Source organism: Tenrec ecaudatus, chromosome 2 (genome assembly GCF_050624435.1).
Source record: "Tenrec ecaudatus isolate mTenEca1 chromosome 2, mTenEca1.hap1, whole genome shotgun sequence".
NCBI lineage: Eukaryota > Metazoa > Chordata > Mammalia > Afrosoricida > Tenrecidae > Tenrec > Tenrec ecaudatus.
In genome coordinates this window covers 173,045,718-173,070,405 of record NC_134531.1, presented here as the reverse complement: position 1 = coordinate 173,070,405, position 24,688 = coordinate 173,045,718, and the positions used below count along the sequence as shown (strand labels likewise).

Sequence of the window (24,688 nt, the reverse complement as noted above, 5' to 3'; positions counted from 1 at the left end):
GGTTTGTTTGTTTTTTATTTTGGTTAGGTATAGCCCAAGGTTTTTCAAAATATGCTTGACCATTGAAAAGGGGACTCCCTTCTTGATCTCTTTTTCTGTAGTCCAACCAGTTGTATATGTCAATCCAATTGAGTTTTGCTTGTTTATCTTGTATCCTGTCATGCTGCCATATTCCTCAATCACTTCCAGCCTCCTATTGTGGAGTACTTGAGATCCTCAATGGATAAAATTTTATCATCTGCAAATAATGATGATTTCACTTCTTCTCTCCCCAGATGTATACGTTTGATAGCCTTCCATTGCCTTATATTATTAGCTAAGACCTCCATGATGATGTTGAATAAAAGTGGGGGCCAAGGGTAACCTTGTCCAGTCCCTTTCTCAGTGGGATTACTTTCATCTTTTCTCCATTGATACTAATGCTGACTACTGGTTTTTCATATGTAGCTTTTATTATATTGAGGTAATTTCCTTCCAATCCTATCTTCTTGAGTGTCTTAATTAGGAATGGTGTCAAATGCTTCTTCTGTGTCTATTGATATAATCATATGGTTCATGTCCTTTTTCTTGCCAATGTGATGGATCATGTTGATGGCCTTTCAGATGTTGAACCATCATTTATATGAATCCCACTTGGTCAGGATGGATTATTTCTATGTACATTTTTATTTCATTGGAGGAAATTTTGTGAAATATTTTTGCATCAATGTTCATTCGAGATATTGGTCTCTAGTTTTCGATGCTTATGGGATCCGTACCCAGTTTTGGTATTAGTGTTATACTAGCTTCATAGAATGTGTTTGGCAGAGTACTGTCTTTTTCTATGTTCTAGAAGAGCTTGTGCAGAATTGGCGTTAGGTCTCCCCTGAATGCTTGGTAGAATTCCCATATGAAACCATCTGGGATAGGTCTTTTTTTAATGGGTAGTTCCTTAATAACTTTATATATGTCTTCCATTGCTTTGGTTCTGTTCAAGTTCATGACATCTATATGAGATAATCTGTGGAGGGTTGTTTTTCCAGGTTTTGTCCATGTCTTCCAAATTGTTGTATTCATTGAGTAGGGTCCTTCGTAATACTGTGTAATTGGTCTTTTAATTTCATTAGGGTCCATTGTAATTTGCTGTATGATCCCTCATCCTGGATATTGACATCTGCTACCCCCTATCATTTGTTAGCTTTGCAATGGTTCCGCAATTCCGTTAATCCTTTTGAAGAACCAGCTTTTTGGTGAACTGAAATTTTCCATTGATTTTGTTTTCCCACTTATTTATTTCAGCCCTGATTTTTATAAGCTAGTAGAACCCCATTCGAGGGGAGCAAACAATGGAATTGTATGTGAATGGAGATATTGGATGGTGTAAGAAATGACAATAAATAAATGTTTCTGGGGGTGGGTGGGGAGGGAGAGGATCAAAGGGAGATGATATGAAGGAATTCAAGAAGAAATATAATCTTTTGAAACTGATTTTGGTAGCAATTGTGCAATAGTGCTTGCTATGATTGAACTATGAAATGCTATGATATCTATAAAGAGCTTCCCAAATTATTTTAATGGCAAACACACAGAACATATAAATTAAAATCCATTATTAATTTGAAATTTAAAAAGACAAAGCTAGTGACACTTCCAGTTCACATAAGAGAAAATTCTGTGACTAAATAAGTCTGAAGCATAAAGCTAAATGTTTACCTTGAATTGAACACTTTAATCACAGATTTCATGTGAAGTCATTTTAAAATATCTATCTTCAGTTCTATAAAATATCTTGCCTCATTCTAGAATCAGACGTAGATTGTGATTCTGAATCAAGAAACCTGCATTCTCAGCCTGGCTCAGCTCTTGAAAAACTCCAAATCTTATGAAAAATGTTGTCCTTGATTTGAGATTTTTGCCAGTTCTTTCAAACTTACCCAGATATTATAAAACATAGTGAGAAAAAATATAAAATTACGTTGACAAAGCATTAGTCAATTCAATATAGGTATTGTTGCTTCCACCACTTGTCTGTGAGTGTGCTGTACTGTGATTGTGCTGTGGTGGTTTGTGTGCTATTATGATACTAGATGCTATGTCACCAGTATTTCAAGTACTGTCGGGGTCATCCAAGGTGAACAGGTTTCATTGGAGTTTCCAGACTGATAACAGATTACAAAGAAGAAATATACTTTCAAGTTCTGAGTGATTAGCTTCCAACAACGTTATGAATAGCAGAACACTGTCAGATATGACGTTGCAAGAGGAGCCTACTCAGGTGAAAAGACATTAAAATAAACCAGAAGAATAGCTGCTTTCTCAAAGTAAAGTTGACCATAATGACATGGATGAAGTACATGCTTCAGGACCTTCATTTTTGGATGGGACATGACTCAAAATTAAAATGAACAGTTACAAACAAAATCAATAAATGGTGGGATATAAAAAGGATGAATCTGGCAAACTGGAAGAGTTAAGTATTTGTGCTCATTTTAAAAAGGGGTTATCCAACAGACTACCTAAATTATCAAACAATATAATGCCATAATATAAGTAACATTTCTGAATGGTAATCGAGTCAGCAGGGAGCTTCAAAAAAATTCAAGTTGGATTTAAAAGAGGACATGGAATGAAGAATATCATTGTTTACATAATTTTATTCTTGGCTTAAAGTAGATACTAGAAGGATATTTGCTTGGATTTTATTGACCATGCAAAGGTGTTCAACTATGTGGACCAGCATTTCAGTGAACATTATGCTCATGCTGAATCTGTAAAGGGAATAAGAGACAGTCATTCAACGGGAACAAATGTGCCTGATAAAATTGATGTATGTATCATTGACTGCACACCTCCATGATAGGATCGCTGAAGACAAATGGGTGCATAAGCAAATGTGGCGAAGAAAGCTGATGGTGCCCGACTATCAAAAGAGATAGTGTCTGGGGTCTTAAAGGCTTGAAGGTGAGCAAGCGGCCATGTAGCTCAGAAGCAAAAAGCCCACATGGAAGAAGAACACCAGCCAGTGCAATCACGAGGTGCCAAAGGGACCAGGTATAAGGCATCATGCAAAAAAATAGATATATATATGTGTGTGTATGTATATATATATATATACCATATTGAATGAAGGGGGAAGTGCAGAGTGGAGACCCAAGGCCCAAGTGTCGGCCACTGGAGATGCCCTCATAGAAGGGTTTGGGAGAGGAGATGGGTCAGTCAGGGTGCGAGGTAGTGCCGATGAGGAGCGCAGCTTTCCCCCGGATCCTGGATGCTTCCTCCCCCCAACTACCATTATCCGAATTCTACCTTGCAGGGCTGGATAGGGCAGAGGTTGTACACTGGTGCATGTGGGGGCTGGAGGCACAGGGAATCCAGGGTGGATGATACCTTCAGGACCAAGGGTGTGAGGGGTGATGCTGGGAGAGTGGAGGGTGAGTGGGTTGGGAAGGGGGAACTGATTACAAGGATCCACATGTGACCTCCTCCCTGGGAGATGGACGGCAGAGAAGGGGGGGAAGGGAGACTCCGGATAGGGCAAGATATGACAAAATAACAATGTATAAATTACCAAGGGCACATGAGGGAGGGAGGAGCGGGGAGGGAGGGGGAAAAAAAAGAGGACCTGATGCAAAGGGCTTAAGTGGAGAGCAAATGCTTTGAGAATGATTGGGGCAGGGGATGTGAGGATGTGCTTTATACAATTGATGTATGTATATGTATGGATTGTGATAAGAGTTGTATGAGCCCCTAATAAAAAGTTTTTTTTTTAAATTGATGTATGGATTGTTATAAGAGCTGTAAGAGCCCCCAATAAAATGATTTATAAAACTGTAAGTGTATATATAAAATAAAAATAAAATGGGAATTCTAGAACACTTAATTCCGTGTACTCATGGAAAACTTGTACATAGACCAAGAAGTAAACTTTCACAAAGAATAAAGGGATATTGCATGGTTTAAAAAAGGCAGGTGGATACTGAATGGTTCAAAATCAGGAAAGATATGTATCAAGATTGTATTTTTTCATCATAATCAATCTGTATGTTGAGCAGATAAAATGAGAAGCTAGACTAGATGAAGGAACATGTGGCATCATGATTGAAGGAGACCTTATTAACAACTTTCCATGTGCAGATGACACAACCTGGTTTGCTGACGCCAGGAAGACTTGAAGTACTTGCAGATGTAAATCAAGCAATATAACTGTTGGTGTTAATCAAAACTCACTGGAAAGGAAAGTAGGACCCACAGATAGCAACATGATAAGTGGAGACAATTTGAAGTTGTAAAGGATTTCATCTTGTTTAGATCTACAATGTTCATACAAGCAAATGCTGCACAAGGCCTCTCTCAAGTGTTGTAGAGCCTGGAGGCCACTTTGAGGACTAAGGAGTGTCTGACCCAAGTCATGGTATTTTCAATTGCTTCTTATACATGTGAAACTTCTATAAGAACTTGATAAGATCAAATAAGAATTGATGTATTTGAATTATGGTACTGGTGAAAAATATTGAATATACTATGGACTTTCAGAAGAACAAATGAAGGGCAGCCCAAATTCTCCTTGGAAGCAAGGATGGTGATACTTTGCCTCATGTACTCTGGACATGTTATCCTGATGTACTACCTTGGAGAAATTGGTTTCTCTGCCTTCCTTCTACACATAATTAAAATCTATATATCTGTTTAATAAATATGTGTGAAGAATTTAAAATATACAAGGAGTTGTAAATATTATTTTGGAAATTATGTATCTAATTTGTTAATGTGGAAATTCAGTTAGGGTGGGTTTTAACTGCAAGTAACAGCAAACCCCAATCAAAATGAATGGAGCAATCAAGAACTGTATTACTCATACAACTAAAATCTCAAGAGGTGAGAGATTCAGGGCTTCGTGGTCCAATGGTTCAAGCATGTTGTCTGAGAGACTATCTCTTGCTTGCTGGTCGCAGAGAGAACCATCCCTTGACTGATGTCCCTTAGGGAAGGATATAGGTTCAGGGAGCCATAGGGCACACTGTGGCTCGGTTTGTTATATGATTGTTAGTTGCTCTGGAATCCACTGCAACCCATATTGAACCATGCATGCAGAATAGATTTTCAAGGCTCTGATCTTTTGGAAACAGATCTCTAGGCCTTTCCTCCAAAGTGCTTCTGTAGGAGTTAAATGCGCTAACTTTTCCATTACTAGTAAAGTTCTTACCTATGTGCACGACCCAAACACCTATCGCTTGTATCTAGAAAGAAACATAGGAGTAGATGGTCCTGCATGTTTTCCTTTCTTTTCACTGGCTCAGCTGTATGTGGGCTTCCTGTGACTGACCCCATCTCTGTCAAAGGGAAAGAGCATTGGGACTGACTTAAAGCAATTAGGTTCAAACATGGAAGGGGAGTCAATTCCATTCTAGTTACAATGGGCAGGAGAGATGTTGGGGATTCAACCTCAATGTCCAAGAGAGTTAGAAGATAAATACAAAAAAATAGCTTTATCTGCCTATTCAAGCAGGAAATTTCTTCTGATTATTAAAGTTTAAAACAATTGCAGAATCACAGCAGTGGTTACCTCTTGTTATTATTTTAATTGTATGTCACACATAATAGTAGACTCTTTATCTTACTTAATTATAAAACTTCCCTTTATGTAATGTAGCTTCATTTTAAAAATTATGTGATAGAACCTCACTTCAAAGATGAGGAAACTGTGGCTCAGACAAGCTAAGAGACGTGACCAGAGTAACATATGTAATCAGTAGAAGAGCAAGAATGCAGAGCTGATTGAAAAGCTCATATTTTCAACATTTAATTAACTATATCACTGTTCTTATCTACAGTGGAATTAAAATTTACTGTACAGACCATCTCCAAAATCATTGCATTTTAGCATTATCTCAAGATGGATTTAATTTGAAGATAGGAGAGTTAATTCCCATAAATGTATGAAATTTGAAATAACCAAAATTTAATTATGCTGACACAAGTTATCTATTTCCAGTGTTTCATTGAACTTGTTGACAAATAACAATAAGGAGCACTCTGATTTACCTCTTGACAACCATAAGGGTAAGGAACAAAATGAAGTGCCAGAGTTAGACATCGGGAAGAAGCATTATTCACAGTTTCTTTTCTTAGACCTTTGAATCAAGAGGTCTCAACAACTCATTGCCATCATAGTGACCCTAGGGGACAGGGTAGGGTCATGAATTTCCAAGACTGACTGTTTAAGATAGGAGAAAGACCTGTCTTTCTTCCTCGGAGCTTTTGGATAGCAACCCCAATCAACCACTACACATTCCCAGAGCTCCTGCCTCAAAAGACCCGCAATACTTTCAGGTCACCCTGGGAATTTCAATAATCCAAAGATAAATAATTTGGATTTTGTGGTAGCCTATTTGAAAATTTGGAGCCCAGGTGGCTTAGTGGCTTACTAATTGAGCTAATCACAAGGTCAGCAGTTCGACTCCACCAGTCACGAGGCTTTTTACTTCAGTAAAGAGTTACCATCATGGAACCCCACAGGGACACTTCTCCCCTGCCTTGTTGGGTTGTTTTGAGTTGGAATTGACTCCATGGCAGTAAGTTGGTTGGTTGGTCAGTCAATCAGTCGGTTGATTGGTTGGTTGGTTGGTTGGTTGTTCAGGCAGTTGGTTGATTGGTGGTGGAGTGGTTTATACATTGGGCAGCTAACAACAAGGTTATCAGTTGGAATCCAGCAGCTGTTCTGCTGGAGAAAGATGAGGCGTTTCCTCTCATAAAAGTTGACAGCCTAAAAAACCCACAGAAGCAATTCTACTCTGTCCTAGAGGGTCACTATGATTTGGAATTGGCTCCATGGAACTGAGTATCAGTGATTTGAAAATCACAAATATTTATTCTAATATGAGGCCCACCCAATTACAGGAAATCCAGAGACGGGAAAATAAGGTCCCTTGAGTTATCTGATTTGGCATTTTTCAGGAGGAATGCATATACTTTCATTCTGCTGCCTGCTTCTTTTTCCAGTCTGGGACATTGACTTCAAGTACAGAACCTCCTAGCAGCACATGCACTAGTTCTTTGTAACCTCAATAGCTATTTCTTCATTTCTGAATGGCTTCTTATACCTGGCAGTTAAAAATGAGATGGCTAAAATGCCATAGCTTAGATACGTTTCTGATTGTTATTGTTAGGTGCTGTCAAGAGCTGCTGCTTCATTCTCACAATTCTCTTTTAATTGAGACCATTCTTCCATCCATTGTGTTGATCCATTTTGTTGAGGGCCTTCCTCTTTTTCACTTCCTCACTACTTTACCAAGCATGATGTCCTTCTCAAGGGACTGGTGTTTCCCAACATGTTCAGAGTGCCCAAGGCCACGTCTCTCCATCCTGTAAAAGGCATAGCTGTACTTTTTCCAGACAGTTTTTTTTTTAATTTTGAAATGCATGGTACAGTCAATATTCCTCACTAGTATCATAGTTTAAACCCATCACTTCTTTTTTGGTCTTCTTTATTTCATGTTCAAGTTTCATATGCATATGAGGCAATTGGAAGTGCCACGGTTTGAGTCACCTTAATCCTCACAATAATATCCATGCTTTTCAACCCTTTAAGGAAGTCTTGTCTGTCCAACTCTTGACTGTTGCCACAAGGAGCATGGATTGTGTCACCAAGCCAGGTTAAATCCTCGACAATGTCAATCTTTTCGCCTTTTATGAGGATATTACCCATTGGTCCACTTGTGAGGATTTTGGTCTTCTTTACCTTGAGTGGAATTCATACTGAATGCTGCAGTCCTTGGTGTTTGTGATCAAGTGCTTCGTGTCTGCCTCATTTTCAACAAGCAAGGTTGTTAATAAGAATTCATTCAATTGATACGGCATTCTTCTTCTCATAATTCAGCTTATCTGATTACTTGCTCAACATACAGATTGCTGAGAGGACACGACTCTGATACACATCGTGCATGATTTTAAACCATGCAGCATCCCCTTGTTCTGTTTCCATAACTGCCTCTTATCAGCAACGATATCCCTTTTCTCCTGTCCTTTTATGAAGCTGTACTGTCAATGGACTGCAGCGACCGTTGTTGAAATATCTTCAACAAAAATTTACTTGCATGTAATATTAATGATATTGCTATATAATTTGAACATTCTGCTGAGTCACCTTTCTTTGGAATGGGTAAAAATTTGGATCTCTTCCAGTCAGGTAGCCGAATAACTGTTTCACAAATTTCCTGGCCTAGACACGTGAGTGTTTCGAGTGCTGCCTCACCTTGTTGAAACATTGCCATTGGTGTTCCGTCAAGTCTCAGAGACTTGATTTTGGCTAATGTTTTCAGAGCATTTTGAATTTCTTCTTTGAACACCATTGGCTCCTGCTCGTATGCCACCTCCTGAAATGGTGGACTGCCAACTACTCATTTTGTTACGTGGCCTCCGGGTACTCACCTCCTTTGCATGCTTTCCACATCATTCAGCATTTTGCCCACAGAATCTTCCAATAACACAACTCAAAACTTGGCTTTTTTTTCTTGAGTTCTTTCAGTGTAAGAGATGCTGAGTGTGCTCTTCCTGTTTGGTTTCCTCACTTTCACTTTGCCCATCGCATTTTCATATTTTACTTTGTCTTCTGTTCAGATATTTGACTCCATCCTTTATTCCATTTTCCATTTGCCTTAGCTAATCTATGACTAAGGACAAATTTTGGAGTCTCTTCTGACATTCACTTTGACATTTGTCTTCTCTCTTTCTTGCTTGCTTACTGTCTTATTTCTTGTTTTTCTAATGACCCTTTGCTTTGTTTGTGAACGAGGTTCTTGATGCCATCCCAAGGCACATCAGGTCTTTTGTCATTGATCTTGAGATGTTCTCTAAATTCAGGTGGGATAGACTCAAGGTCATATTTTGGCTTTTGTGGAAATGGTTTTAATTTTCTTCTACTTCAACCTGAATTTACATATGAGTAATTGATCATCTGTTCCAGAGTTGGCCCCTGACCTGGTTTTTGCTTTTAATATTGAGCTTCTCTATTGTCTCTTCCTACAGATGTTACCAATTTTTCTGTGTATTCTATCTAGTCCATGTGTTTAGTCATTATTTATGTAGCTAAAAAGAGATATTTGCTAAAAGCAAATCATTGGTGCTCCAAAATTGATCATGTGTTCTCCAGTTCCATCTCTATCACCAAGAACATATTTTGTAATTACTATTCCTCAGGGTTTTTGGTGTGTTTTTTTAACTTTTGCATTCCAATCACCAATAATTCTTGATGGCATATTTAATCAATTTCTGAATGAAGACACTGGTTGAATTCTTCAACATCTGAATTGCTAGCTTTCATGGTTTATGCAATAATTTGAATAACAGTTGTGTGACTGGAATTATTTTTATGGGGATAGCTATAACCCCACTACAGACATTATTGTACTTCAAGGTAGATCTTGAAATGTCATTTTGTCAATTAATATAATGCCATTCCTTATCATTATGTAGTCTCAGCATAATTTTCTGATTCAAAATGGCCAATCCAATTCCATTTCAATTCACTAACACCAAGGAAATTAATCTTTATGAATTCTCTTTAATTTTAATGACTTTCAATTTTCCTAAACTCATACTTTGTACATTCCAAATTCCAATTACTAGAAGATTTTTGCAGCTGTTTCTTCCCATTTTGAATCATGTCCATCAACAAATGGAGGTCCTTAAGGCTTTAATTCCACAGGCTTTGCTCCATCCACATCATGGTAACTTTACTTTGACAAGGCATCTGTTCTTCAGTCATATTTCAAGTGCCTTCTGACCTGAGGGGCTCATTTTCTGGCACTGTCTCTGACAGTGTTCTATGTCTGTTCATTAGTCTTTCAAGATCTGACAATGTTTTAATATTATGCATATATTTTTCAATGACTACTTCCTTCAAAGTGGACAGCCCATTCCTTCTATATAGTCTATTCTTAATCTGGGAGCTCTAGTGAAACCCGCTAACTTTGGGTGACCCTTCTGATGTTTAAAAGACCAGTGACATAGCTTCCAGTATCACAGCAGCAAACAAGCCAAAACAGGACCACAAACCGATAGACAGTTGGAGGTGCACTGTCTTATGCCTCTGGAGCCTACCATTATGTAGACCCAAGGCAACATTCATCTTTGTCTTTAGGTTCTAAGTTAATGGTCCCTGTCTGACACCTACCCACACTCTTTCAGAGGGCATGGGCAATTTTGTAATTCCTAGATATCTTCCCTAAAAATAAAGAGAAAATATCACTCTTTGATGGAGTCATATCTAAGGTCCTAGGAGATAGTGTAATATCAGTCTTAAGTGTGAGGATCCTGAAGTCAGACTGTCTTATTTCTGTTGCCTTACTAACACACTATGATCCTTTCAGCACGTCGCTCAACATTTCAGAGCCTGAGTGTGCTCATCTATCAAATTAGGAATGAGCAGAGTACCTATCTCAAAGGATTGCAGGGAGGAACATTGATAATCCAGGCAGAGTGCTTCCGACTCTGAAGCATAGCATACTTCTGCTTGTCAGTTACCCTCGAAGTGAGCAAATATGCCTTCAGTCCACGCAGACATATTTGTTGCCATCACAGAATCCATATCCCAGTCTCCTCTACTTCGTAACCAAATAGCTATGGAATTAGCGTACTCATAATTGGAAATAAGAACAGTGAAAACACTAGAAGTGTTATGAGAGCATATAAGAGGCCAGTTAAGATTCAGCTGTGGAAGGAACATTTGAACTTATGCATCAAAGATTTAAGATGCAGTTTTAAAACAATCTTTGTTTTTAATGTTAACCATTTTATTGGCATATAATTCACATATCATATAAAACATATAACATACTTAAGGGTAAAGAACGGTAAATATGGATCTTCCTCATCCCACAATTACACAAAGGACATTTTAGTAGAAATTCCCTGGTTCTCTTCTAAGAACTGTTCAGCATTCACTATCAATAGTGTTCTGTTTAGACATTTTTTTTGAAGCTTATACCCCTTGATTGTTGTAATTCGTAACTGTACATCCATGCTTCTTATTATGAAGACAGTTTTCCTGTAACTAAACTTCCCTTAGCATTTGTGATTTTGTTCTGTTTAATCCATATTCTTACAAGTATGCTGCTTTGTGATTTAACTCCAGCTCATCATAGTCTTGTGTCAAAGAGAAAAAGACTTTGAACAGGCCTGCTCCTCTCCAGAATTGTTTGTGTGTTTGAATCCACTGCTTCATATCCAGTCAATTCATCCCACTTCGGATTTCCCTCATTTTTTCCTGCCCATGTACTAAACATGATGTCCCTTTCTAGCAATCTGCTTTTCCTGATGACATGCCCAAGGTAAATACGTCAAAGATTGGTCAGCCTTGCTTCTAAAGACTTTACTGGTTGTGTTACTTCTCAGTGTGGTTTGTTCTTTGTTTTGTCCAACTGAAGTATGTTCAATATTCTTCACCAACATCTCTATTGGAAAGTATGTCTTTTATTTTGAGTATATCAGATTTCTTATTCCTCCTGAGCCAATTTGCCCTCATGTCTTTTAGTTGAAGCATAATTAATAAATCCAACCGTAGTCAAGTGCTAAACACTTAACCGCCATGCACAGGATTCACTACGAACATGCTGTGAGTTCATGTGGCCTCCCATCCAGCCTCCACTTCTGTCCTGCAGATCCATTTTCACCCCACCCTTATGCCAAGACCATTCCAGAAGCAAATAACAGTGAATCCAGAGAAGAAGATGGCATTGCCTGCTCTCTGCATGTACGTGGAATTGGAATTTGCTGCTGCCTTTTTGTTACATGTTCACAGGAGTTCTGTCCATATGGTTGGCATTTGGTCAGCATTCTGGCTTCTTGAGCCAAATTAAATGAAAACAATAGGTGGGAATGAATAAATTGTGCGCGAGGATTAGTTGTGTCTGATACATGTGCGTATGACATAGGATAATCAAGATGAGATTTGTTAAGGTCTGTGGTTGAAGACTTCTATTTGAGGCAATAAATTTGAGTGGGGAAGGCTTTAGGGATGTTTAAATGATTGTTAAAGCAAAGGTGTCTTGCCTTAGTGGCAGAGAAACCACCTGTCGGCATCTTTGCTGAGATCTTTTCATTTCTCTGTCTCAGATCGAAGGCAGTGGAGTGTGCAAAGCTCATCCTTATTGTGGTGTCAGTTTCAGAAGTGGGGAGCAAGAGAAAGCCATGACTCTCCACATGACCGGGGCTGATATGTATCACAACCTTTAAGTCCTGCCAGCAAACCATGGGAGTCAACGCCTTTGTGTGTGCTGTGCAGTGTTCTATGAGGAGAGGGCTGTGCTAGTGGTTTTCGGTCTTCTTAGTGATGTGAATTTTCATTATTCTTGGCAATATTTATAAACCCCAGTGGATCCTGGTAGCTCCTTTTTGGTTCCTTCTATCCCTGTTGCATTTGAAACGGTTGACTGAAATATGCCCAGCCTTGTGGAAAGAACTCATAACAAATGCCCTCTAAGGTATTATTTAAAAATGAACTGGGAAATTATGAATTAGAGGTTAGATGATGTGTATAAAAATCTTTAGCAACTCATCATCCATAGTAAATGGGGCTGTGTGAACCCATTTGCGAAAGGATTGGATCAATTGCCTCTCTCTGATTTGGGAATTCAGTAAATGAGATAAAATTGAACTAGTGTAAGCCTTCACCTCTCAGGCTGTATGCTCCCCAGACATTAAAACTTCTTAGAGTTATCAAGATCAGGTAGGCAGATTCTCATACCTGGCAGCCTGCATTGTGTCAAAAATAGTGTTTGGGGTTTAGGTAAATTAGTTTTAAAATCTAGTTCTCTTCTATGCATCCTAAGAATTTGTAATGATTTAAAGGTTAAATAATTTAAAGATATTTCTTTACATGAAAGAAATATCCACAGGCAGTTAATATCATTCCCTTCACTTTACCCTCTTTTAGAGACTTTCGAACTGATTCTAGTGTCTTATTTTTTCCTGTTTACCCCCCTCTAACATTTAACTTTAATTGAAACTTGTAGCTTGTATCTTATCAGCTTGAAAAAAATGACACATGAAAATTATACCACCCATATAATAAAAGGATTAATTTCAGCATGAACTTTATTAATAATAAATTTATTAGATTTAAAAATTAAATAATTAAATTTGAATATTTGCATGTGAATGGTATTCTCTTCCCTCATCTAACATTTAATCTATTTCTCATTCTCATTCCAACTATTGTGAAAAACCAGTCAGTGATCTATATTTTATAAATAGCTTAGTGAATTTAACATGAATCAACACACATATATATATATGTATGTGTAGATACATGCACACACATGTGAGTTATTCTCTAAGAGAATTGATTTGATGTAAGAGTAAAAGGATTGCAAGGGGTTATAACACACACACACACACACACACACACACAGAAAAAAAAAAAAGCTGCTTATGGAGGTCGGGCTCCCAGCTTGGTCTCAGTATTCTGTGGGAAAGAACTGTTAGCGCTGATTACAATCCCAGTCTGCAGGGGAACTATATGACTACAGGCATTTTTCAAGGTGGGGTTTTCTGCAATTGTTCCTTTATAACACCATATATTAAAGAGAATTGTCAATTTTACATAAAATAGAAATGAAGGGAAAATGTTTGTACATTAATTCAAAGAATAATATGATTCAGTACCCTATACTATGAAATGTGATTTGACTAGTATAGTATTTTCTGTTTTTCGATCTGGATTTAAATGTTTTTAAGATGGGCTTACGCTTTTGAGTCTTGCTCACTACAATGTATTTGTTTTCCAATATACCTTCTTCACATATTTGAGTTAGCTTCCAAGTCTGCGGTGAATGTGGGAACCCTGATTGCACTTACCTTCTGAAATAATAATGTTCAGCTACTTTTTTTAAGTACTTAATTTGGGTCATCCTAGTGGCCACTGCCATCTGAAACAGTAACTTTACACAATTCACTTCATTTTTCCACTTAACCAGGTAGCTATTTGCAAGTGAAGCAAAATTCTGTTGCATGACCTTACAGTAGGATCTCTCTCTCTCTCTCTCTCTCTCTCTCTAACACACACACACACACACACACACAATGAAATTCATTTCTGCTTCCTTAAAACAGAACCTTAGTACTAAGGAAACCATGAACTATGAGTGCGCAAAAGTGAAAAATTAAAACAGCAGCAGGTAGCAACAGGTCAGAGAGCTGCAGTGTCTACCAACCCCAAACGCATCCTGCCTTATACTGAGAATTAGAGATACAAAGAGCCAGTTTGAATCTGCACACATCATTTTAAATAATTGTTCTACAAATTCTTTAACATTGAGTGAACCATGAAATTTTTTAGATGGTCTAAATTTTGATGGATAGGGTTGTATATTAGATGTTGATAGTATTAACTCCATTCTCATTACGGTATACTTGTGAGCTTTTAAATACTTTACAAATGAATAATAGAGACAGAGCATAATCCTTCAACTTGTGTTCCCCTATGCACAGCAAACACACTGTTGTCAAGTCGAGTCTGGCTCAAAGAGAGCCTGTAGGATGGAGTTGAATTGCCCCTGTGGCTTTCTGTGACAGATAACCTCAACTTTCTCCCACTACTAAACATAGGCCAACGTGTAGCCCAGCATGCCTCCACATCTCTCTACAGCTTTTTTTAAACTTATATGATTTAAGCACACTTAAAACACTTGAGGCTAATATGCACACTTGTAAACCCACTATGCCACCAAGTCTCTCTACGGATTTTTCCCTCTTTTTTAAACTTGTATGATTTAAGCACACCAAAATTCAAGCACAGGTATGATTTAAAATGACCAAAACAAACAAAAAAGATAGTTGCTGATTATGCTCAACAAAACATGGAATTTGATTCCTAGGTTTAGGGTCACGGTTTCCTGGGAAAGCCTGATTAATTGACCTAATAATGGGTTTAATACTTTTGTTCTACCTCCTAGTTTGGTAGGTGGTGCCTGGGATCCAGAATGTCTCCACATGACCAGTCATGGCTGGCAACTTGTTCACTTGGAGCCTGGGGGCCAAGGAGAGTCAGGACCAGGAGGAAAATAAAGAAAAATGTGGATTAATTTCCTGCATGAGTAACTGCCTCCTTGCCCAGAAACCAAAACAGCTGGGTGCTTCCCACCTACCATTACCAAATACTTTTATCAAAGACCTCATAGAAGAATCCTAATCAAAAGGGGGGAAATAAATAATTTTATGCTGTCATGGTTTCTAGACTTTCTGGATCCATGATTGTTGAATGAAGCACTGAAACTATTTCCCTGGAAATTCTTTAAATTTTTAATAAAAACAATTCCTGGAAGTCTTCTAAAATCTGAACAATAGTTTAACTTAACTAGTAAAAATGTCTGACGTGCAAGTTAAACTCTTCTACAAACTGTCTATATGGAATCACGTTGCCAAATAAACTCAGAAGGTGCGATGGGAACCTCAGAAGACAGTGAGTTCATGTTAACGAGGGATGACAACTCACAAAAGGAGGACAAGTTGTATATTCTCATTTGTCTTTCATAGATATGTGGTGAATTGGTGAGATGACTCAAAAATTGTAACCAAAGTCAATAAATTGTATACAGAGAACAGTTGAATTGTATATGTGGAAACAGTACATTTGACTAGGTGTGTTCCCAGCAGCAGCAACAAAATCAATACCATTTCAAGGAAAAACGCACATCTCTATACAACTACAGAGTTATGTATTCCTTTTCCAGCATGAGTCTCCCAACTTTTATTGCTGTTTCTCCCATCACTGTGGGACCCAGATTTGAAAAGTCCCAAGATGTAGGTTGGTTTTCTGATGCTCTTCTAGAATCTCCATTTCCTATCTCAGTTCCATGAACTTTGGTTCACCTTTTAGAACGCTGAGTACTCACTGGGAATTTCATAGTGCTCTTCCCTCAGAAAGAATATTTTGGATAGTCCCAGGTGGTTAGCAGGTCATTGCCTTAGAATTTCAAGTTGCTTAAGTGGCAATGCCCATTTTATGGAAGCTACAAAAAGATCTTCTATCCATGAACTATGAAAAGTAACTAGAATTTGTTCAGTGGAATTTCATAGATTTTTTGTAATTTTAATTGGGTCTTTTTGATAAATTTGTCATTAACTGGGATTTAATATAGCCATGTTCTTCCTTCCCCAGGCATTAATGTGATGGTGTTGAGGGATGTAAACACACACGCATGCACACACGCACACCCTGGGGTTTCACAGGGGCTCTGTCAGAGCAGAACTATGCTTCTTAACATTTTCAGTGGCTGACCTTTTTGGAAAGTTCATCATCAAATTCTTCTTTGAAGAAGCCCGTGAGTGAACTTGAGCCTCCTGCTTTTCCATTCAGCAGCCAAGACAGTACCCATTGGCATTAGCATACAGAAGTCACCAGTCTCTCTGGGGAAATTACTTTCCAGGCTGATGGTATGAACTGAAGTTTGGATCTTTAGCTTTTTCATTATTTCTCAGCTACTTCTTTCGTTGAACCCATGTTTGTCTAACTTACAGTTTCCCAAGTGTGATCCCTAATCCACTGACCAAGAGTCATCTGGGAAAGGGTTGGAAATACAGGATTTTGAGACCCCCTCCCCCAGACTTAAAACACTGGGAATGGAACACAGAGGTCTGTGTTAGAACAAGGCGCTGGGAGATGCTTCCCAGTAGGCGCACGATAAAGGACCATGGCGATAGACCGTAGTACTCACCATCCCACCACCAGAGTCAGGTTTCCATGGTTGATTTTAAGACAGTATGTTAGCATTGAAATGGTCAACAACAGATCGACACTGCCACCGTTATTCAATAATTTATAACTAATTCACTTCATTTTTATGAGCTTCAGATTCCTGCCCTTCAAAAACGCAGCCTATTTGCCTACAGTGCAGCAGGTATCTCTAAAAAAACCTCACATGAAGCAACTGCATTATAGAAACAGAGAAAGGGGGAGAATAATTGCTATTAAAGTTCACATTTACAATAACAATTATTTTGTCTTCTATTGAAATTAAAAGGGAGATAAAAAATAAAGTCTCCGTTGCTCTGCTGTGGAAACTAATAATAATAAATTACCTGAAGGTCGTTTCTCCCTTAAACCATTCAAAAAGAATATCTTAGTCTCTGCTATTACTTTTGCCCTTGACCTTATCACATGATTCCCAGGACAGTTTACACCTTTTGAAGGAAAAGGAGAATTAAACAGGACACGAGAAAGAAAGAGCAGCACAGCCACTTGAACAAGCAGCCCCTCCAGTCCAGCAGCAATGCAGTGCTTTGTGTCTGAGGAAAGAGAAGAAAAACGGACACTGACATCCACACTGAGGACTGTATTATTCTAAATAATGGAGCTTCAAAATAAATAAATGAATAGATAGGTAGATTAATTAATTAATTGAAACAATGCATCTTCTTGGTTCTGATTTGAGTTATGAAAAAGTCTTCCCACAGTTGAAATGCCTGTACTTCCTGCCCTGACTGTATTATAAAGTGTGTGTATTGGTTTAAGAAAGGAAGGCAGGCAGGCAGGCAGGAAGGGGGGAAGAGTTTTCTTGTTCAGTAGCAAGTACAATTAAAGATATAAAGAGGCAACATCAGTACAGTGTGACTGCTCTTTCTCCATGGGTGGCCTCCTTTTCAAGTTCAGTGTTCCCTTTTGCAGTGTATGTACCTGAGCCAATTGAGCAGGTTGAGAGCCACCCCTTCTAGGTAGTAATTCAACACAGATATATGAGGGTCTTTATTCTGGTGTTCCCACCCAAGCCATCATTGGCTTTGAAAAGGTCATATGCAGATCCCTGAACCAAACAGTGTGCTCAGTACATACCAGAAAGAACACAAACTACAAGCAGGAAAGTGGTGGATGAGTGGAAGTCAGTGTTGCAGTAGTTAAGCTGGTAATAGAAAGGTCAGCAATTTGAATCCACCAGCTACCTCTTGGAAAAGTATACTTGGCATCCTGATTTTGTGGAAATGTGCAGCCTTATAATGCTGTGGGAAGGCTGATTCTGTCCTAAGGGGTTGCCAGTGTGCTAATCCAGTCAGTGGCTGTGGATTGTATTTGGGGGGGGGGGGTGTAGAGGGTGGGGATGACCGATGAACAGCACAACCAGAGAAGTCTACTCCCCTTAGGTGCTTCATTTCAACAGGACTTTACTGCAGCTTTTGCCTTCGGTGACTTATAACTATCCTCATTGAGGAAAACTTTACAAACCTCCAAGTGAATGCTTTATCATGTCCTGAGAAGGTCCCCTTCAGGGAGCCCTGAAGTACTGCAGGGCCACTACTGCAACGCAGCACAGCAAATGACACAGAGAACTGAGCCTAAGTCTTGTTCAGTCACATAATCACTGTGTGCTCTTGCAATTATTTTGAACCTCACTTTTCCTCATTTCTGCACCCTGAAAATTATAGGGCTTTGGGATGGATGAAAAAGATCAGTGTATAAAGTATTTCATTTTAGGTTCTATCTACTGCTCAAGAAGATCCCTCTCCTTGGGTAAGAATGGGTCTCTAATAAGGGAGTGGTCTATGTGTTCCCTGGAAATGCTGTTTCCAGTTCTCAGGAACTTGGGCATGCTCCTAGGTGTGTGTAATTCGATGAAGAAGCCTACAGCAGGAGAAGAACTCAAGACGTAGTTCCATATTCAAGGTTGAGCTACAACATAAGCTCCATTTCACTGATGTCTCTTTAAGAGATTGAGTTACTAAGGACAACAAAATAAAATTAATTTTATCCAGTCAGCATTTATTCTTTGAGCATTGGGGAACCATGTGAGGTGCTTGGGGATATAACAGTGGATTAGACGCCTTATCTCTTTCCATACCACAAAGTATGAACAAAAGATCTCAATTACCTTTCCTAAGGATGAACATGAAATGTCGACATGGGAGGCTCTTCCTCCAACCACACTAGCAAAGAAGACACCTTCCACCTGCACCTTCTTCTCTGCCTCTTTCCTTTACATTTGTGAAGAACAAGATGTTGATGGATCCTGCGGTGTGCTCACTAAGCCTGATCCATGAACCTGCTACTTTGTTTATATCTTTACTTGCATCATTTCAGCATTTGCTATCAACTCAGTCTTTATTTTTAAAAAAAAAATAACATATATGATAAAAACATACAATGTTCACTGGCTATTGAACATTGTTCTTGAACTTTACATAACCATATTAGGATTAAGTAAAATGAAGTTACCGAAATGCTTGCTTGTTTATATAACATATGACATTCAGAATTAATAATAGGAAATCTCATTTACTCATGTAAAGAGTATCTATTTCATTTTTACAAGATAGATTACATTTTGGGGGGAAATTTTACTATCTGAAAATCTGAGGAAAATTCTTTAAATGCACTCTTTTAATCTTTTCTACCAAATGGAAAAATTTGTATTGATGTTTTCTTCCTTTTCATAAAGGAGAAAGCTGACCCCAGATAGGTGAATGATTTCACTAAGGTATAGAAGTTAATGTCTCAATATAGAATTAAAATTTGGATTATCTGAGACTAGATACTGAATTTCAAGCACTATTTATCCTTTCTTCTAGTAGGAGCTAAACACCTGAATCCCAGGTATTGACTAAGCCACTGCACCAGCCTTCAAAAATTAAAATTTAAAAAGTCATAAATGGTGTTCACAAAGACAGAGGGACAGTCAGTGTTGTGTGGTGCCAGAGGAGGGATTTGCGTAATTCCGGAGAAGGGACACAAAGAAGGTCGGCATTTATAGGAGGCTTGCTGCAGAGGTTAGAAGACCCTGTGTGCTGCAAACAGCTAAACACCTGACTACTAACCAAAAGGTTAGAATTTCAAATCCACCTGCAGTAGCCTGACAATGAAAACCTGGCCATCTGCTTTCAAAAGACGGCCGCCATTGAAAACCCTACGGCGCCCAGCTCTTCTCTAAGGTACAAGGGGTTGCCGTGATTTTGAGTCAGCTTGATGGAAGTTGGTTTGCTTGTTTAGTTTCCTTTCTTTATATATATATATATATATATATATATATATATATATATATATATATATATACACAGGATGTGAAAAAGATAGTGGAGAAAATTGGTCCTTCAGAAGACAGGATGAGGTCGACGTCAACAAAGGTGTATCTCAGTGCTCAACCCTGAGTGCAGCTGCATAATGGCAATCTGTTTAAGCCTCGTCCTTGACTTTGTTCATTGAGAACTGAATTAGACTTGAGGATGCTTTCATTTTATCCCTCTGCACTTCACAACTTCATCATAATGTGTACTATGCTCATGATACAAGTATTTCCTTGACTACGTTTTTATACTCAAGTTAATTTATCACTTGACTACTAATGGCCTTAATTGTATATAAACCAAGAATCATATTTTAAGGTTAAAATATTCTAATAATGTGACAGAAGCTGGGTCAGTCTGGGCACATTAGAGAAACATATCCACAGAAACTCATGTGTAAGAGAGAGCTTTATATAAAGGTTAAGTGCGCATCAAGAAAACATCCCTACCCAGTGCTACCCAAACCCACAAGGGCAGCATTATCCCATATATCCGACACCAATCCACAAAGTCCTCCTTCATTTCACAAAACACACACTATGATGCCGACTGCAGGAGGAAAGCTGAGTCAGTAAGCGTGGAAGAGTCTTAGCACTGGTAGGGGTCACACAGCCTCCCCCAGGGCTGCAATGGGGTAAGTCCATGCGACTTCTCTTCAGGGATATATGGCAGGAAGTGAGCCTTGAAAGCTGAAGCAGGGAACTGTCTAAGGCAGCCACACCCTGGTCCGACCATCACAAAACAAGAAACCCAAGAACTAGAAAGGCGAGGCTCACCGAGCCATTTATTCCTCCACCCTTCAACTAACCCCACGTGTGTTTATCAGCCAGGTTGGCACAATAAGCTAACTACCTCAGAAGCCAAGGAAAAGCACTTTATAAACTGCTCACAATACTCCATCCCCACCACAACCTTTAGTCTGGGAAGATCTCCAGGAGGAGTACGTAGAAGCACACTCTGGCACGTTTGTACAGTTGGTGGCCGGTGGGTTCAAAGTGTCAACTTCCAGTCAGCAGCTGACTGCACACCCACTCTGCCACCAGGACTCCTTTGTGGCTAGGACTAGCTTCAGCCTCAGAAAACTCACCAAACATTTATTTTCAGCTGTGTTACAAAGAGCACTGTGCTTGCTGTGTTCTTTGAAGGAGAGTAATCACTCCCTCTCCACCACCTTATGAGAGTTGGACACATGTATTATCCTATTGAAGTCATTATATAACAGCCAACTTTTCATAGGGTGTTAATTTCACAAGTTTCTCCCATGTATTTTATCTTAATAAACCAGAATTTCATGATGTAACTATTATTCATAGATCCTATATATAGTTGAAGAAACATAGCCGGAGACAGATTAAGTCATTCTCCCAAGGGGAAAAAGAAGAAATGGAGACCCAGAACTCAAATTGTTTATGTCAGAATGCAGTATTTTGTTTTATATTTCCTGGCTGCCAAAGGGCCTGGCGCAATACTCTCTGTCTCTCCAGTGTGTCTCCAGAACTTGGCCCCATACCAGACACACAGTGGGTGTTCAAGAAATATGTTTTAAATGTTGAATGAAGATTCAAATTACTCTGTGGATTTCTGGATTTCTCTACTCCATAAAGCAATAGAGGCTCACTGAGATCGAGTGAATTATCTAAGGATAAATTAGTCTAGACTTGGGGTGAGCTTGCTTGAGTGGTCATGCAATGCTACCATTATTTTATTACACTTGTTATTTGTTTTCCATTTCTAACTCAGCTGGAGTTGGTTTGAAATTATAACTCTTCTTATAATGAATTATGAATTTATATTCTTATCAAACCTGAGGGTAGAGTGGTTATGTGTTGGGCTGGTGACTGCAAGTTCGAAACCACCAGCCACTCCATGGGGAAAAGATGGGGCTTTCTACTCCAGAAAAGAATTACAGTCTCAGAAACCCACAAGGTCTATTCTACCCTGTCCTTTAGGTCTCTGTGCATTGGAATCACCTCAATGGCAGTAAATAAATGAGTTTTAGTATAATCATTCCACAGAGATGAGAGAGAGACAATTCATTCTCATGAATGTTGGCCAAAGATATTTTAGGAAAAGGGGCATTCCCCAGGTGGTTCCCATAAATACCGTTCTCTTTTGATAGGCCAAATGAACCACTTTTAAGAGCTATTACCCAGCTTTTCTGTGACAGATTTGTTTCAACACATAATTGGTCCCAGTTTAACAATATATTTGTTTAATATTCACACTAAACAAAATGCTACTGTAAACCAGACACACAGAAGCATGGTGTACTGCCAGAGATTAATGGTTCAATTATTATGTCCTAGCCTATTTTATAGCTTCTATTGCTTAAAAAATTTTAGATTTGAATTTATAATGATTGTACCACATTTGAAATCTAATTGGTAATGTATAATCTTAGAAACCTTCTGCATAACTCAGAAATTTCAGAACACGGCCTCATTCAATTAAGCATTGGGCTATGTTCCTTGATTCTATATATCATCAACATCTCTCATGGCTCATCATTTTCTAATTTCAGAATTTTCTTGGCCAATAGTTTATTTGATTCAGCTTTACCTACAGCTAATAAATGATATAATTAATAATAAGCTGCTTAAGCTAGTTTTCATTATATGTAGTAATCAAGGCCTCTTAAAAATAAGGCACACAGATCTTCCCTTTTTAACAACAAAAAAAGTAATAATTTATTTACTACTTTAGGAATCGTAAAGTTTGTATTCATCCTGAACTTTGAGCTTTGCCAAGAAGAAATCATTCAAGATAGAAAAAAAGCACTCTATCTGTCTGTCAAACAATTCTGACCTCCTGGGCTCAGAATTCAATTTAGCACCTGCAACTCTGGGCTGGCTCTTGCCTTTTCAAACCTCCCCCTCACTTTCAAGTCAGTCTCTCACCTACATTCACATCTGTACTGCCACCACTCACCCAGATGGCAGACTCTTATTTCCAGAGTTATAAATTCTGTTATTATTTTTTTATTTCAAGTCACCAGATGACTACATTTATTTTATCCGTAGCCCGTCCTTTGCCTTAGTTAATTTGATATTGAAATTTAAGGTGTCATCATGCAAAGATAGGGGTGAAGAGCCATCATTTAAATGGCATTAAACATAACTCTCAGTTCAGTGGCTGTCGTAAATGTTTAATATATTTTAAGTACTGTTCTTAGCCCAAGTTTTGCCATAACTTTCATCTGTAATTGTTGCTGTCAGCACAGTATACTAATTAATCCCCCGATATAATGTAAAACCTAGTATAATTTATTGTTTTATGTCTTTGCATCAAGATTATAAATTCTTTAAAGGGGTGTCATGTCTTGTATTTCTCTGCATACCCTTAGAGGAAATTATGAGAACAATATTAGTTTTTTTTAATTGCTGTTGAGTTGTTCTTACTCATGACAACTTGTGTTTGTTCTTTCTAAGACACTTTGGGATAGATCTAACCTTTTTAAACCATTTTCCCCATGTTTGCTGTATCAGACGACTGTGTTATTATATAATCGCCGCCCTGCTATAAGTACACTGCCATCAAGTTAATTTAGACTCGTGCTGACCCTGTAAGTCAGGGTAGAACTGCCCGGGCAGGCTTCGGGGGCTCTAGTTGACAAAGCTGAAACTTATATTTAGAGGGACAGAACCACAGCTCAGGTGGTTCTCAGGTGGTGCTATCACAAAGCGAGGTCTGTCAACCGCCGGAACTCCGTACCATAGTTCCTTACCTAGTAAGTACCCATAAATGCCTGCTCTCCTGATTGTGTTCTTTCATTCTCCCTTGCAGATGGACCCCCATGAGAACATCTTACTGAGCACCCTTGAGATAAAAAATGAAATGGCCACATCTGAGGCTGTGATGGGACTCGGAGACCCCAGGGGCACGATGCTGGCCTACGATGCCTCCAGCATCCAGTACCGAAAAGCGGGATTGCCCAGGCATAGTTTTGGCCGAAATGCCCTGGAACGACACGTGGCACAAAAGAAAAGCCGCCTGCGGAGACGCGCCTCTCAACTGAAAATCACCATCCCCGACTTGACTGATGTGAATGCCATAGATCGATGGTCTCGCATATTCTTCCCAGTGGTGTTTTCCTTCTTCAATATCGTCTACTGGCTTTATTATGTGAACTAAGAAGCGCTGTCCTGTAGGAAGCAAGGACTTGATTCCTCTTCGAACCAGTTGGACAGCCTGATGTAGGACTTGGAAAACACATCAATCTGGGACAAACGTGATGCTAAAATACCTTAGTTGCTGGCCTATCCTGTGGTCCATTTCATACCATTTGGGTTGCTTCTGCTAAGTGATGAATACACTAAGGTCCTTGTGGTTTTCCAGTTTAAATGCAAGTGATTTGTACACTTGCTGGCAAGATGGGTTCTGAGTGGTCCACTTTATCTGCTTTAGTCTTCCACCTATATAAGAGGGGAATTATTTTGAGAGGATTCTTAGAAGACTTGGCCCATTGTCAGTCGTTTAACTGAGAAGTGGTCAGATCCAGACACTCCCCATTTGTATTCCAAAGGTTGGCACGGTGTTGGGATGGCGCTGTGCTTGTGAAACCTTTCCTGCCATGCCATGTACACATGCTTGCCGGAAGTTGGCCCAAGCTATTGTTGTAAGGTGACAATGGTGCTGTGGAAGATAATTCCCGCTGGATTCTGGA

The 24,688-nt window shown here is 38.9% G+C and overlaps 1 protein-coding gene across 3 annotated transcripts in view; it reads left to right on the top strand.

The window, feature by feature from the left end:
* GABRB2 (gamma-aminobutyric acid type A receptor subunit beta2) overlaps nucleotides 1-24,156 on the top strand; it is a 272,105-nt gene extending 247,949 nt beyond the window's left edge. For 2 of the 3 annotated variants that reach the window (XM_075543185.1, XM_075543183.1), the window contains one exon: nucleotides 23,809-24,156. In XM_075543185.1, the coding sequence (XP_075399300.1) occupies nucleotides 23,809-24,156 (348 nt within the window). Of the gene's footprint in view, nucleotides 1-23,803 lie in introns of all 3 variants that reach the window. The other variant, XM_075543184.1, reaches the window with a different exon arrangement.
* Nucleotides 24,157-24,688: the final 532 nt, after the last annotated feature.